General features: G+C 39.6%; 1 protein-coding gene across 2 annotated transcripts in view; it reads right to left on the bottom strand.

The window, feature by feature from the left end:
• The window catches only part of usp32 (ubiquitin specific peptidase 32), a 213,953-nt gene that overhangs the window by 44,259 nt on the left and 153,975 nt on the right, over nucleotides 1-15,719 (bottom strand). Inside the window, exons 11-16 of one of the 2 annotated variants that reach the window (XM_070857168.1) lie at nucleotides 14,546-14,607; nucleotides 12,353-12,455; nucleotides 8,077-8,260; nucleotides 5,767-5,942; nucleotides 3,579-3,719; nucleotides 1,992-2,151 (exon numbers count right to left, since the gene is read on the bottom strand). In XM_070857168.1, coding sequence (XP_070713269.1) covers nucleotides 1,992-2,151; nucleotides 3,579-3,719; nucleotides 5,767-5,942; nucleotides 8,077-8,260; nucleotides 12,353-12,455; nucleotides 14,546-14,607 — 826 coding nt within the window. The remainder of the gene's footprint in view (nucleotides 1-1,991; nucleotides 2,152-3,578; nucleotides 3,720-5,766; nucleotides 5,943-8,076; nucleotides 8,261-12,352; nucleotides 12,456-14,545; nucleotides 14,608-15,719) is intronic. The other variant, XM_070857169.1, reaches the window with a different exon arrangement.

Here is a 15,719-nt window from a genome sequence, read left to right as displayed (position 1 = left end):
TAAACAGGCGAATGCTATCCTAGACTGCACCAGGGCATCTATTTCTCCATGAGCATTGGAAATTACACTTTGTGAGATACCACTAAAAGTTATGCTGATAAGGTAAGGTAGAAAAGGCCGGTCTTCCTGCGCACACACTGCCATTATGAGCTTTACCTATTATCCAGACTTAAAATATATAAAAACCCATTTCAACTACAGCCAACTACTGTCAAGTTGGGAGGTAAAGAACTGCAACAAACAGGCTACTCACTAACTCTGTACTGTTTATTTATTTTAATTCCTGTATTAGTATTCAGTTATCAAGCAGAATATCAAATAAGCCCCATACATTTGTTGCAGTCCATTAATAGGTATGATATCTCATTTCAGTCAACAAAAATACAAAACCATCTAATGTATATATTGACAATTAAATGTCCATTATATTGATTATTTTCCATAGAAACACTGAGCAGAAGAATGATTTAATATTGCAATTTCAATTCCAGCAGAAAGCAGATGATTCAACTGTCACAGGATTCTGACTGGTTTGTAAATCAATGTAATTGCTAATAAAACAAAATTGTTGTATTACAAGAAATTATTTTCAGTATGACAGTAGATTTTAATGGAAAAAACAATTTAAGCCTAGCATTTTATTACTGCACTTTTAAATCAAATTGTGAGGTTTGAAGACAGCTAAACGCATCTACACAAGATTAGAATTTTATATTTGCAAACAGGAACCTAAATCAGTCTCCTTCAACACTGCAGCTGCTCTTTGATGTTCTTGCATGAACTCAATTTTAAGGTAAAAAAAAACCCAACCAATGACACAATGGATTAGCAAACTAACATGTTCCATTATATAAGAAAATGATGTGGGTTTACACTGAAAATTCTTTATAGAGAAAGGTCCAAATCTCAGTCAGATCATCAGAGAATGGCATTGAGTACAGGCAAAGCTCTTCTCCAAATGGAGGATGGGGTAATCTGCACACCCCTCTAAACCTTACACAAAGCCAGCTAAAGAGTAGGGTTGGTGGAGACTTGGGAATGATGAACTGGGGCAGAGAGGAAGAGGACAAATTAAAATTAAAATAAATTAAAAAAATGTACATGGCCATTCTTTTTTCATAAGGAGTAGTAGAATTTTCAGAGTTAAACATGATTGTAAATTAATTCCTTCAAAAGAACACAGTAAAGGCTAAAATTTTAATTTGCAAAGAATTTGATTGTTGAATAATATAATTCTGTCTGGGGAACTTTTGAGCAGGTAAATGACAAAAGTCTACAGCTAGGGAATTGTCGGTGAAAGCTGGTGCACAAGAAAAATAAATCAGTTACATCACAAATTAAGAGGTACAGATGTAAGATTACAGCAAGAAAGTAGATTGGTAAATTTAATCCAGTATTCAATTTCATAAAAATCACTGTGGGGTAAATCTTGGAAGGTTATCATATGAGGCCTCTCAAAACCATTGTTCAGGGATAGAAACAAACACGCAAAGCACTGGGTCCACTCAAGAGTACTTAAAAGCACTGTAAACGCAGACAGATTTCTGTACATTTTAGCTGTCTGTATAATCAACTTAATTTGCTAACTTTTTTTTCCTGATCGATTGTCCACTTCGCACTTAATGATGCAATTGTGTTGGTTACAATGATCATTCTGTTTATGTGCTCTTAATATGGTCGCTGGTTCTCAGATGATTGATTTCAAGCACTAAAATTTGTGAACACATGGCCTTCAGTTTGCAGACCAAACACAGACGATGCTTTATACAAAAAACAAATCTTACTCGAGGAGAACTCAAAAGTGCATGCGTTAGCAGCTTTGTCATTTCTATCGTGTTTCCTGAACAAGCAGCCCTGAATTGGCCATCTGGATTTTAAGAAAACCTCACTGAGAAACTAGAATCTAGGTTTGAAAATATAATGCAGATGGAATCAGCACTCAGCAACTAGCGAGCTAACGGCTCCCCTTTCTTGCTGCAGTCTTGCATTACCTCTAGGTGCATGTTGAGGAAATGTTTTCAGGCTCATCATACCCATATTCACCCAGATGTTGGACTGTTGTGTACGTGTGGCTGGTTGCTGACGCAAGAAAAGTAGGTAGCGAGGAAACAATTCCAACTCTGCTTGATTACTCGTTGTGTTTTTAATGACCTAAATAAGATGAGATAGAAAAATGAAAATTAGAAGTTACTGTTCTGATAACACAGTTGCAGCAAATGCCACAAAGAATCCCTCAAATTTCTCTACTAAGCATGTGCAACATGATTTGCTGTCAATTACCAAGATTTTGGATTAAAAAAAAGAGGCAGTGAATTGGAGCAATACAAATCATTTGCCTCAGGAAAAGCAAGCCTAACAGGTGTATAAAGATTCAATACACAGAGCACTTCAGATCTTTGCAGTCACCTTCATCATTAAGCAAAGTAAAATATAGTAGAGGAACAAAAATAAAAACAATTCTTGCATTGTTTAAAAACTGAAAACTTCTATTGCCAGTTTTGGACTCCAACAGTGCTCAATTTTTAAATCATTAAGCATCATCACATTCTCTAACATTAAACTAATCAGTATTCATTTCAGACAGTAAGGTATTCTAAAATGTTGCAGTTTTATGACAGAATTATTTGAGACTAGAATAGTGTGTGCAACATTGTAATTCACTCAGCTCCTGCAACCAAATAATATTTAGTCTTTCTCATGTTTTCCTCAGGGGAAAATGAAAATGCAGGCTTTAAATATGAAAGTGGAAAATTATTCCCTGACTGACTATGCAGGTGCGACGTCCAAAATCCGGAGTGCCGGAATCTGGACACTGGGCCGATCCGTGGCAGGGTTGTCCGGAAACTGGAAAATGTTCTGAAATCTGGACTCCCCCTGACCTCCCCCCGACCGACCTCTGGTATCCCGACCTCCCTCCCCGGCTTCAACCCGACCTCTGGCCCGAGCGACCTCACCTGGCCTCAACCTAACCCCCTACCTTCCTCGGTCCGACCGACCTCCCCCGCCCAGCTTGACCGTGGTAAATTGTGACCTAAATCTGCAATTCGAAAAGTAATCATAAAAGTCATTACATTGATGTAAAACCCCACTGGTTTGCTAATATCCTTAGGGAAAGGATCTGCCAACTCCACCTGGTCTTGCCTACATTAGACTCCAGTTCCACAAGAGTGGTTGATGCTCAAGTGGGGACAGGCAGTATTGTCTTGAGAGTTTCTCACATTGCAAGAGCAAAAAAAAACATATCCTCATTTGTGTTCTGTTCGATTGGTATCAAATGATTGCAACCATTTCCCTTCTAAACAAGTAACTTAATGGATTAAAAATGCACATATATTTTGGGATATTATGAATCATTTATGAGCAATTAAAAAAATTTTGAAAAGATTTTAAAAGGTCTTTTATTTTTCAAATCCAAACACATTTTTAATTAACATGTCCATAAAATATTCTAAAATACTTGCAAATTTTCTGGAAAAAATCCACAAAATTGAATGTATACATAAACATGTAGGCTAACTGTTCAACAATTTTCAAATTTAAATACACTGAAAATAAATTCTACGGCAAAGATAACTTACAGGCCTTGGGAGAGACAGGTTTGCCCCATACCAATGATACAATGCCCTCCACACAGGCTCTGGGACAATCTCATAATCCTTGCCTCGAATCAGAGCTGGATTCCGTTTCAGGCGTCCACCCTCTAAAGTTAACGTAGGAGCCTTAATAAGAAAAACAACTCTATTCATCAAAATTTACAAAAACCTGATTTTCATACACAGTATTGAATAACTGTAGAAAAATAGGACCTGTGGCATTTCACAGGTGTTCATGCATAAATGACCTCAACTTGGGAACTGTGGGAATAATATCGAAATCTGTTGACACTAAATTAGGCTGTATCACAAATTGTAACAAAGATCATGGAAGTCTGCAGGAAAGTACTGAGTTATCCACACATATAAAGGGGCACCTAGAGGCCAGAAATCAAAACAGGGATGTTTTCTAGATTGGCAGAATGTGGATAGTGGTGTGCCCCGGTGTTCTGTGCTGGGTCCGCTTCTGTTTTCCATTGATACAAGCAATTTGATGTAGGCACAAGAGGAACACTATTGCAGTTTGCTGGCGGAAGTAGGCGGTCTTGGTGATGGTGATGGAGAGGATATGCGGCTAGAAGCTCAGCTCAGGGTCAAATGGGACAACAAGGTTACAAACAGTCTGGTTCAGCCTCAGACAGTGGCTAGCAAGAGGGATGGAATCAATGGCTAGGGAATGGAGTTTGTGGTGGGGTCCGAAGACAATGGCTTCGGTCTTCCCAATATTTAATTGGAGGAAATTTCTGCTCATCCAATACTGGATGTAGGACAGGGGTGTGTCTAATCAGAGGGAGTGGGGGGAGGGTCGAGAGAGGTGGTGGCAAGGTAGAGCTGGGTGTCGTCAGCATATATGTGGAGCCTGACATTGTGGTTTCAGATGATGTCGCTGAGGGGCAGTATGTAGTTAAGAAATAGGAGGGAGCCAAGGATAGATCCTTGGGGAACGGTGCGGTTGGGAAGAAAAAAAATTTTCTGGCTCTGACTGTATAGCTAGGAAAGGAACCAGGTAAGGGCAGTCCCATCTAGCTGGACAACGGAGAAGAGAAGTTGGAGGAGGATGATGTGCTCAACTGTGTATTCAAAGGTTGCAGAGTATTATATGGTGAAAATTCTTATGAAGTTCAATTAAAATCTGGTTTAGTTTTCAATTGCTAAAGTAACAAATTTGATTTTGGTGGATAACACCATAACGCATCAGTTATTTCTATTATTTTCAAAAACAAATTATGTTTACAATCAAATCAAATTTGCTGCTGGCCCAGTCAATCCAAGAGCAATACTTGTGGCAAAAAAATGTTTTTTAATAAAGATTTTGTTTCCACTGTAAGAAGTAAAATACTGCAGATACATGTCCAAGTGGTGCCCACTCTGAATTAAGGCCATACTTGATCGAGATATGAAAATGTGGAGTACCTCAGTCAGTCACCATAGAACAACATTGAATTTACACTTGTTTCCGTGGGGTTTATCCTGCACCCATCAGTCATCTAATGTCTGCCCTATCTAATGTATTCTTAAATGCTAATATGGACTCTGCTTTAATCACTAATCCTGATAGAATACGCGGTGGGATGCACAGTTAGCTTCTTTTATGTCCTTATCCACGTGAGGTACTACTTTTAAGGTCTTATGACCATGAACCCCCAAATCCTGCTGTTCTTGCACATCATCTAGCTTCCCGCTATTCATAATATCATGAAATATGTATACTTTTTAAAAAAGTTTTAATTTCTTTAATCCACAGCACATTTACTGACACTGAATTCCATCTGCCATCTTTTTGCTCATTCCACCATCTTATCAATATCTCCTTGCGACTTCCTTTGGTAAATGAAAAGATTTGAATTGACTAGAAAGAAGCAGGAGCTGGAGTCAAGTGAAATGTCAGATCAGAAGCAGGTTTGTTTACCCCTACTAGAAGAGCTCTGTTGTACATTACATCTTTCACTCATTTAAATCTCATATGAATAGCACCTGTAGGTTATTGTTTCGCTAATGTTTACATGAGTGAACATGATATTGAGTTGTCAAAATTACTAGATTTCAGAATATTTTGAATATTCTGATAGTTTACATGTTTGGCACAAGTTATACAACATTAAACTTAACATTCTGTTAAGCTCATCATAGTAAATTTAGGAACTTTCTACCTTTAGCGGCACTATATCCATACCTTCACAGACCCTTGCATTACAAGTAACTGGTTATCAATAGCTCCTGGTTTCTGTGGACCGAGTTGTGCTAAAATGTTGCCGTTGGCACCCAGGAAACATTGACCATTATTGTCCGAATTATTGTGTGGTCTAGCAAAGCAAGCATCAGTACCAGCTGGACTAGACTGATATAAACCTGAAAGAAAAGAAAACATTATCCTTAAGTTATCTTCAGATTTTAATCTGCTTTTGAACGTAAAACATAGTCTTTTACTAAAAAAAGGTACAGCTTGGATTTTCTTACAATCTATCAAAATCCTTGAACTTAATACCAATACAGCCTCTTTAAATTGGATAGATAAAAATGTTATGCTTTCATCTGGATAATGCTGCAATCAGGGCTTCTAATGAGGATAATGAATGTGATTGGTTCATCCACACTTCTCTGCATTGTTTATAATGACACAATCTAGGCTCTGTCCCCACTGGATGCAATTTTCTTGGCATTTCTGCAATAACAAATGTAGACTGAGCGGAGAAGAAATCAATTGAGAACACCAGGGATGCTAACAAGCTAAAACATTAAATCCCAACCCATCAAAGACATCCACATTCGTTCACACATAGGGCCCAAGTTTCCACATGATTCGCGCCTGATTTTTTAGGAGCAACTGGTGGATAACGGACTATTTTAGAAATCGCAATTCTCCACATTTTTTGTTCTGCAGTTCTAGTTAGATAGAACAGTTCTAGTTTAGAACAGAATTTTTTCTTCAAAAAGGGGGCGTGTCCGGCCACTGATGCCTGATTTGAAAGTTTTCACAGTGAAAATGTACTCCAAACTAAAGTAGAATGGCGCCAGTGAAGATTTTTATAGAACTAAAAAAACCTGTTCTACACATTAAAAAATCAGGCGCAGGTTACAAATTAGGCGTCCAGAACGAGGTGGGGGAAGGGAACTCATTAAATTCGACAATAAATCCTTATTTATACTTCTACAAATATTATACAAATAAATCCAACCTGAATAAACATTTATAAGCCAAGAAAAGATTAAATAAACCATCTTCCTACCTGTGTGAAAGTGCTTCAGCCAGGGAGAATTCTGCAGCTATTCGTGCCGCTGAGCAAGAGAGGGAGGGAGAGAGGGGGGGAGAGAGGGGAGGGAGAGGGAGGGAAGAGAGGGGAGGGGGTCGAGGAACAGGAGCGGGGGGGGGGGAGCGGGTGTCGGGTCGGGTCAGGGGGGAGCGGGTGTCGGGGCGGGGGGGAGCGGGCCTCAGGTCGGGGCGGGGAGCGGGTCTCGGGTCGGGGTGGGGGGGGGGGGAGAGCGGGTGTCGGGGAGCGGGTGTCGAGTCGGGTCGGGTCTGGTCGGCGGGGGGGGGGGAGCGAGTGTCGGGTCTGGTCGGGCGGGGAGCAGGAGCTGGCCGTGGGAGGAGCCTCATTCACGCCGCCCCAGTGAGGCCATTGGGCCAGGGCTAGGGGCTGCGTGCTTCGGGCCCCTCCCACACAGTTCGGCGCCTGGAGCTACTGCACTTGCGTGCCGACTGTAGCGCGCATGTGCAGAGGTCCCGGCACTGTTTTCAGCGCAGGGACCTGGCTCCGCCCCCCCCCACAGCTCGTGCTGACTGCGCCGAGGGCCACAGGACCTGTAAGTCGGTGGAGAATACAGAGGATTTTTTTAGGCGCCGTTTTAGGCGTGAAAAACGGGCGCCCAGCTCGGAGGGGCACCCGTTTTTTTTCTTGTGGAAACTTGGGCCCATAGTTACACTCATCTTTCCTTTTAGAAAGTTGCGGTTAATTTCCAGTCTTCAGCTACTCCCTCACAAAACATGCTGCGCTCCAAAAGTCTTTTGCTTCCTGCACAACAATCTCTCTTCTATTTAGTATGGCCTTACTCAGTGGTCCTTAAAACCCCCTACTCCACAGCCAGAACAACCTACGTGACCCCAACTTTATGAAGTGGAGCTAATTGGTCAGCTCCACCAGATATTTGAAATTATGCACCTGCAGAGGTCTCCACAGGTACATTGATATTTTAAGCACAATTATCATTTTTTTCTTTACAACAGGAATCTGACGAGAACTATAAATAATGTAGCATATTAGGTTCACACTGAGCTCGATATTTATACTTCTTGGGTCAGGCATCTTAATACATTTGCGAGTTTGTCAGTTGTTTAGTTCAGGCCATTTATTGTATAAATTTTGTATCCAAAGGGAATTTCTGGCACTTGTGCCTAGTTCCAATGTGTGCAGTAAAATTAGCAAGGCAAATGTTAAGGTTTCAAAAGAAACGTATTGCACAATTTAAAAAAAAAAAGTCATGTTACCAGTGCCAGTGCTCTCAGATGCTTCAGATGCAATTGATATGTTATCGAAACATTTTTCATCTGCAGAACTGAAGGAATTCTGCACTCCAGGTTTATCTTCACCCTGATCCACAGTGTGCAGTAGGTGTTGGCTTTTCACTAAATTCATTATTGAAGAGGGTTCTAATATGACTGGCTTTGCTTCCTATAATAAAAGCAGGATAAAATTCAGAACTGAAAAGATAACAAGCATTAATTCCACTGCCACATCCATCAACAAACACGGAGAATACAAGCTGAAGCTAGCACAAGATCCTTTCTAATAATGCATTTGGTTAAAATCAATACCCTCCTTTATACAGAAGCCATGAATTGTAACCTTCAAGATAACATTTTTTACCTGTTTGCAAGTTTTTGGTCTCCTTGTACTATTCACCAACAAGGATGGGCAAAGGGCCTGCACTTTCAATCCAACTTTTTAAGTTGGTTACTTAGATGTCCTCAAGGAGGCTAACCTGAAGATTTTCTGTGCCTCACCATGGGGAATTAGTTAACTTCTGTTAACAGCTCTATTAGTTTATACAGGAGGCTCAGGATTCAGAAAATGTGGGCACAAACCTAGACTCTGCCACTTAACTGGTACACCAATTTGGAGCACAGACTGCCATTGTTCCAGCTAAGTTGCACTTTTCTGTCAATGGAACTAGAGTTCTGTTCTTTTACTCCTCCACAGCCTCCCTGCAAGTATTCAATCTATTACAACACAGAATCATCTTAGTTAGTAAAATAGAAACTAAAAAGCATAAAAGCACAATGGAACCTATTTTGAAATAGAAGAGGTCCTTGATAAATATTATTCCACCAGAGGATTTTGAAACAGCTTTCAGGGCACCAGAACCAATATACAGGTATAACCATATGGAGATTATTTTTAAAAATCTGCATGAAGCATTCATTTTCTGTATTTTGGCAAAAATGGTAAAGCATAACAATGCTTATTTTGCAAGTTAGAATACATTAATCTTTCAAAAATATGAAGTAATTTCTGATGCCGTTATGGATACAGGCAATTACATCACTGTAGAGAGCTGGCTAAGCCAGATGCGTCCATGCTCCTAGATCTCAAACTACCGCAATAGCTGCACAGCTTAGAAGACAACAGCAGACGAAAATGTGACCGAATTGTACTTCAAACAGGAATATTTTTGATAGTACTTTAGACAGATTGAATAGTATGAATTTAAAATTGACTTCAGTTGGTTGTGGTTGAAATAGACTATTTTGACTTGGTGTCAAAGGCAATATTCAATATTTGAATATATCTAGTTTTATCCGCATTTCAGAAGATCTAGGAGCATGGACGCATCTGGCTTAGCCAGCTCTCTACAGTGATGTAATTGCATGTATTCATAGTGGCATCAGAAATTACCTCGTTTTTGAAAGATTAATGTATTCTAGCTTGCAAAATAAGGGAGATAGCAAAACTTTATTGCTAAATGACTGAACCATCAAGGATGCAATACTGTAGTCCAAATTCCAATATGCATTGTGTCAAATTGTTCTTTAGTATGCCAGCCAGTATTTTGTACAGCTTTAATTTTGGGTATTGAAACCTATATTTGGAAGTCCCAGAAAGGTACAAAAGCTGAGGGTTTCCCTGAAGACTTGACCTCCCTACTTTGATCACCTATTCCCAGAATGAAGCTGCAAAAAGAGACTCCATGAAAGTTCAATTATGTTTCATCAGAAACTCAGTTAAAAGATTGTAAAAAGGACTACAAAGATTTTGGACTATTATTTTTGGAACCGGTTAAATACTGTGCAACAGATGCATTGTACCAGAAGTTCCTTGCCATGCATTTCTTCCGAGTAATTATCTCACTTATAATTTTTTCTATAGCTTGAAGAATATGATCTACAGTATGACACTCATCACCATGTTAAGTGGAGAGAAGAACATAGTCAGCAGTCTCCAATGCAAAATACTGTAGTAAATGGGTAATTATTAGACTCATGACATACTATGCCATTCACATTACGTGAAGGTTGCATGTTTTAATTTATAGATGTGGGACTGTTGTGTGAAACTGTCTTTTTGCTGCAAACAGGAATCAACATTGAAGGAAAACCCTGAATAGTGTCAAATAAACACATGGCTAAAGGCATTTAAAATGTTGAACCGGTTTAATACCCCAAAAATATATAAAAATACACTTTTAATATATTCTAATTGCCTAATAGCTTCACTTTGTTTGATGTTTATGCATTTTCATCTGTAATGCTGGATTAAGTTCTGAGAGTACGTATTTATCCCTGAACTATATTCCTTGAATGACAAAGCAAGCACTTCTCCCTTTTATGCAGGCATAATGCAGATTTTTTTTTTTTTAACATCTTCTTAAGACTCACGAGAGCAATTACGAAAAGCTGCAAGTTTGAAGAGGGAAGATTGAGAAAATAATGAAAAATGAAAACGTTATTTTGGTCCATCCAAAATTAAGCTAAGGCTCCTGATGCTATGCAATCCAAGCACAGCAGAATATTGTTGTAATCAATGATCTCCATTCTGGTAAAAAAGAGCTTCAGTACTACAATGAAAGTCATTTGAATGCAATATTTATTACCACCCACTGCTTCACAATTAACTTTCTCCCACAGCTGAGTTTTTAATCTTACCTTCAAATTTTTAGTCCTAACTACAGGCTGCTTTTTTATGAAACAAATTGAAACAATAAATTATGCACAATGGCAATTTTGAAATACCATTCCCTTAATTACATTCTCTGATATTAAATGTAACCATGGAGTGAGTACTGGAAATACGCTCGAGCATCAGGCCATCACTGATGAGTAGTATCATCACATCTTCTGTATCATCTCCAATTCCATTGCTCATGTGATAACATCTGTAATAGTGAGTCGGTCAGTCCATATCTCATTGTGTACCAATTTATTGGTTGAATAATAGATTTTAACTTCTGAACTAAAATAAAAAGTAGCTCGTTTGCTACACACTGATGATTCTTACACAACTTGTGTGTGAATCTCTTGATTAGCTGATACCTCGATCAATTTGTTGTGGTATTTAGAGAGTTGTGTTATCTTCTGAAAGCTGCACAGTTTATATGCAATGAGATATGGGTGAGGCTATACACAATAGGCATCAGACAAAGCTGCGTGCTTTTGTAAATGGTTGTCTTATAATTTACAACTATTTAACATGCATCAACAAAATTTATTAAAACTATATTTCTATACTGCTTTGGTAAACCATAAGATTTTAGCTGTGGGATCCAATCTGTGGCATAAGGAGGGGATGGGAAGTGAAGGAAACACACATTTCAAAGATGCATTTGCTCAGTTAAAACTTCACATCTCATCTCATCTCTGCCTTAGTTATAAGACTATTAGTGATAAGACTAAGTACTAATTTGCTTCAAATCACTTATGTAAACCCAATCTGCTTAAATAATGCTACATGAATAACAAGGTGGGAATCCCACCTATTTATTTACATATTGTTTTACTGTCAGGCATTCAGGGCACATTTTCTTTGCTGTGCAATATACTGTATAAGAGCTTTCGCTATGATTTAAAGAATTTACAAAATTCTGTTCATGATCAAAGCATGTACTGTGATAATACTAAAAAATGGAAATTGGAGAGGGCTTTCATTTAAATGGAATTTACTTATCGCAAAAAAAATCTATTCTGTGATTGTGCAATTGAAGGGATAATACTGTAGAGAGTTTAAAAGCAAGCACAGTTGGTGAATTCGTTTATCTTAGTAGAGAAGCAAAAGGCAAGACTTCTACAAAACTAGTACATTTTCCATGATGATGCTCACAACAAATTCAACTGATACCATGTCTGTTTAAGGACAGGAGTGCTATATAATGTAGATACAATATTGTATTCAGTTGTTACAATGGAGTTGTGGTCTCCTCACAAAGCCTAGAGGCGATAAATTCTGCGGTCAATTACCGTCGGTAAGATAAATTTACGATTGCCAGATACTTGCAAATGTCGTGTGGATCACAGTGGTAATCTTCAGGTGCATACCTAGCTTATAAGGACAAGGCCACTGCTCAAATGCTTCCTGCTGGAATTCATTCCTCAGATGAATTAGAGCTCAATAAATTGCTTGTAAGTTTTAGGCTCCAGATGAAATGGCTAGCTTGTTTGCTTGCTTTCTTTTTAAAAAAGATTGTTTTGTATAGAACAAAGCATGACATCTGCAGTCTTCTCTAGTCTGATTTTTTAGTAAACATTAAAAAAAAGTTCAGTAATTACTCACATATTTCACATATTCCTTCCACTGCTGCCACCACTGCACTGAAATCAGAAACCAGTTATGTCCAGGTTGTAGGCCGTGTCTGCTTTCTCTTTCCAACCATCCACTAGATACAAGATGCACATAAAATTAGCAACAACATACAATTAAAAGCAAGGATTCCCAAAACTAATTAGTACAAAATTACATTGTATGTTATTTTAACAAAGCCATTAGTGTTTCCATTAAGATAGTAGACAAAGCAATTTTAGACCTCTGCAAATAATATTGCACATCTTAATTTCAAGGCTATGATTACCAATTAATGGGCTGGATTTTCAGTTTTTTTTCGGCGAAAACAGTAGCAATACGTGAAACTTACCGTTTTTAGGCCGAACTTTTGGGTTTCACATCTGTGCCAGCGTTAAGGGGGGCATTGTACATGGATTCGCGGCGCAAGAAAGGCGAGTTTCGCCAAATTTAATCGGGGACAGGAACGCTGCAAGAGAGTCCTTGGGTCGGGGGGGGGGGGGGGGGGGGGGGGAATAATAAAATTGCAAAAAATATTCCAAAAACATTCACAAAACCCTTAGCTAGCAAATCACTGAAAAATAATTTAAAAATTAAAACTAACTTACCTTTTTTGTAGGTTTTCATACTTACCGCTGCTGGCAAGGCTGCACCGACAGGTTTGACTTGTTGGTATTCTAGATGTGACGTATGGGTCGTGAGAGAGCCGAAAGTTGGATGCAAACTCAATCGGTGTCGTTGCACGTCAGCGCTCCTCACTCCGGCGGTACGTCCCAGCGCCATCGCAAACAGGTACCAGAAGATCCCGCCTTGGCTTTGCGACCGGGTTTTCGCCGCAGAGGGTCAAATCACGCAGAAAGCCCGATCGCAAACTTCTCAAAAATCCGGCCCGATGTGTTTACTACAACTTTTTATTGTAGAAGTTAATTAATGTAGATCAGCCTGGAGGCACGCAACTAGTGGTGTCCCTCAGGGATCAGTCCGAGGCCCACGAATGTCCATTGTCTTTATTAATGACCTGGACAGCGGCGGAGTGCAATCAAATGCAAAAAGATTTAGAAGCGCTAGGGGAGTAGGCCAAGCAATTACAAATATCACTTAACTTGGATAAATGTAGTATCATGCATGCTGGTAGGGCCAACGTAGAATACTTCTATTATTTGCAGGGAGGTTGAGAGACATAAGTAGACGTTATTGTGCATTTTACATGTGAAGGTGTACGACCAATCAAGAGAAGCTGTAGCTAAAGCTAACTGAGTAAGGGTTGCATTAATAGAACCACTCAGTATAAATCAAAAGTACATAATTCTGGCATTAAATAGGTTGCTGATTAAGACTACATCTGGAGTACTGCACCCAGTTTTGGTCCCCTCACATGGTGCTCAACATAGTGGCCTTGGAAAAGGTCCAGAGGAGAGCTCCAAGAATGTTTACTAACTTAAAGAACCATAGCTACCCAGATAGGCTTAAGGAATGGAGTCTATTTACTTTAGAGCAGCATAGACTTAGAGGTGACCTGATAGAGGTCTATAAAATAATTAAAGGGTTGGATAGCATACTTAGTGATGGATTATTCCAGTTTAACAGATTGGAAGGGCCAGGGGACATGTTTAAATTATACAAGAGTAGGAATAGACCGGTTGTTAGTTTTTCTCCCAGAGAGTAGAGAGACTGCAGAATGCATTGGCGGCTGCTGACTGTCTGCATGCCTTCAAGAGGGAGCTGGACCGGTTCTTGACTGAGGCAGAGATTGCATCACATAGAAGTAAGTCGCTTTACAGATAACACATGGTCCATGCCATCTCCTGGTCTGGTTTTGATCGCATGATGGGGCCAGGAAGGAATTTTCCAGAGTATTTTTTTCCCTTATTGGCTCTGAGTTTTTCTGTTTTTTTGCCTATCTCAGGAGATTACGTGGCTGTGGTAAGGGGACAGGGAAGTGTGTGTCTGGTCATGATGCTCCATATCTCAATTTTGTATGTTACATAAAGATCAATTTCCATTGAATGTAGAATTCCAATTAAACATGAGGTTTCCTCAATTTTATAAATAACCTAAACACTATTTCAAGCATACAATCTTATTGACAATAAATAACTTTCTAAAATTCATAATAAAAATGTTGCATTGCTGGAGGAGGCTCAAATAACTGGTAATTTGTCATTGGAAAGTGGGAAAGTTATGCACCTGATAATTTGTCCTTCTTCTTCTGGTGTGGCTGGTCTTAAACCAAGAACTATGTGGCATATCTGCAGATAGAAAGAAAGAAAAAGCTCAATGTTTCTGTGACAAATATCTTCCTACTTTTCCAGAAAGAGTTGTACTGTCTTCTCCCCAAGACAATTAAGTCTTTCACAGCTCAGACACTCCTACATGTTGTGAACAAACTAACTGTTCAACCTCCTCTCAACTTACTGAATTGTCGCCATGTAACCTATGATTTATTATTCAATTGTTTTTGAACATTTCTGTTATTTCAGTTCAATTTGTGAAGGCCTATGAAAAAACCCTCATGCAGAAATTTCTTGTTACCACACTCGTGGACAAATTATCATCTGTACCTGAACTGGACTGTAATTTGCACAATTCATACATATACCATTCATACTCATAACACTATATTGATAATCTGGTCAAAACAGGCATTTTAAAACAGCGATTCTGCTCTGAGGAATACACCAGGAAAACCTTATTTTTGTTAGTTCTCCTTAAGGAGAATGATTTAGAGTTAGGTTTTCATGTTATCTTCAAATAACTCAAAAACATATATGTATGAAACATGATACATGTGTACACTTGGACCAAAGACAGGGGGGCCAAAATTGCCCTCCGCCCCAAATGGGGCGCACTTACCGATTTTTAATGTTTTTCTCCGCCCCAATCCATGGGCCGGAGACTTGACCGATATTGAGCACTTTAATTTTTTTTGGCAGCAAGCTGCTGCAGAGCAGAAGTGCCGTTCTGTTGGGTCGGCCATTGCTCCGAGTCATCAGCGCCGCACTGACGTGCCATGTCACGGTCATGCGCCACAATGTTCCTCCCCTTCAGTTAAAGGGGAGGGCCGCTGTGAACTCTGCATATATTTTAGTTAGGTCCATTGGGCCACCCGGGAGGGTTTTGGCTGGGCCAGCGGCCTGGCACCCAAGAAGGGGTGCTGGACTGCCAAGCAGAGTCGGCCGACAATTAAAATAAAATACAGGCGGCGGCAGTGCGCCATCCCCTTTAAGGGTGGACACGCTGCCCAGACACACACAGCTTCTCGCAGCTGAAAGCGGTCAGTGACACCGACCGGTGGTCGCTCTGGTCCCGCGGGGCAATTTGCCGTGGGGGTCGGAAAGAGGGTCGTTTATTAACAAAATAA

This window comes from Pristiophorus japonicus, chromosome 16 (assembly GCF_044704955.1).
Source record: "Pristiophorus japonicus isolate sPriJap1 chromosome 16, sPriJap1.hap1, whole genome shotgun sequence".
NCBI lineage: Eukaryota > Metazoa > Chordata > Chondrichthyes > Pristiophoridae > Pristiophorus > Pristiophorus japonicus.
This window is presented reverse-complemented; position numbering and strand designations above follow the sequence as displayed.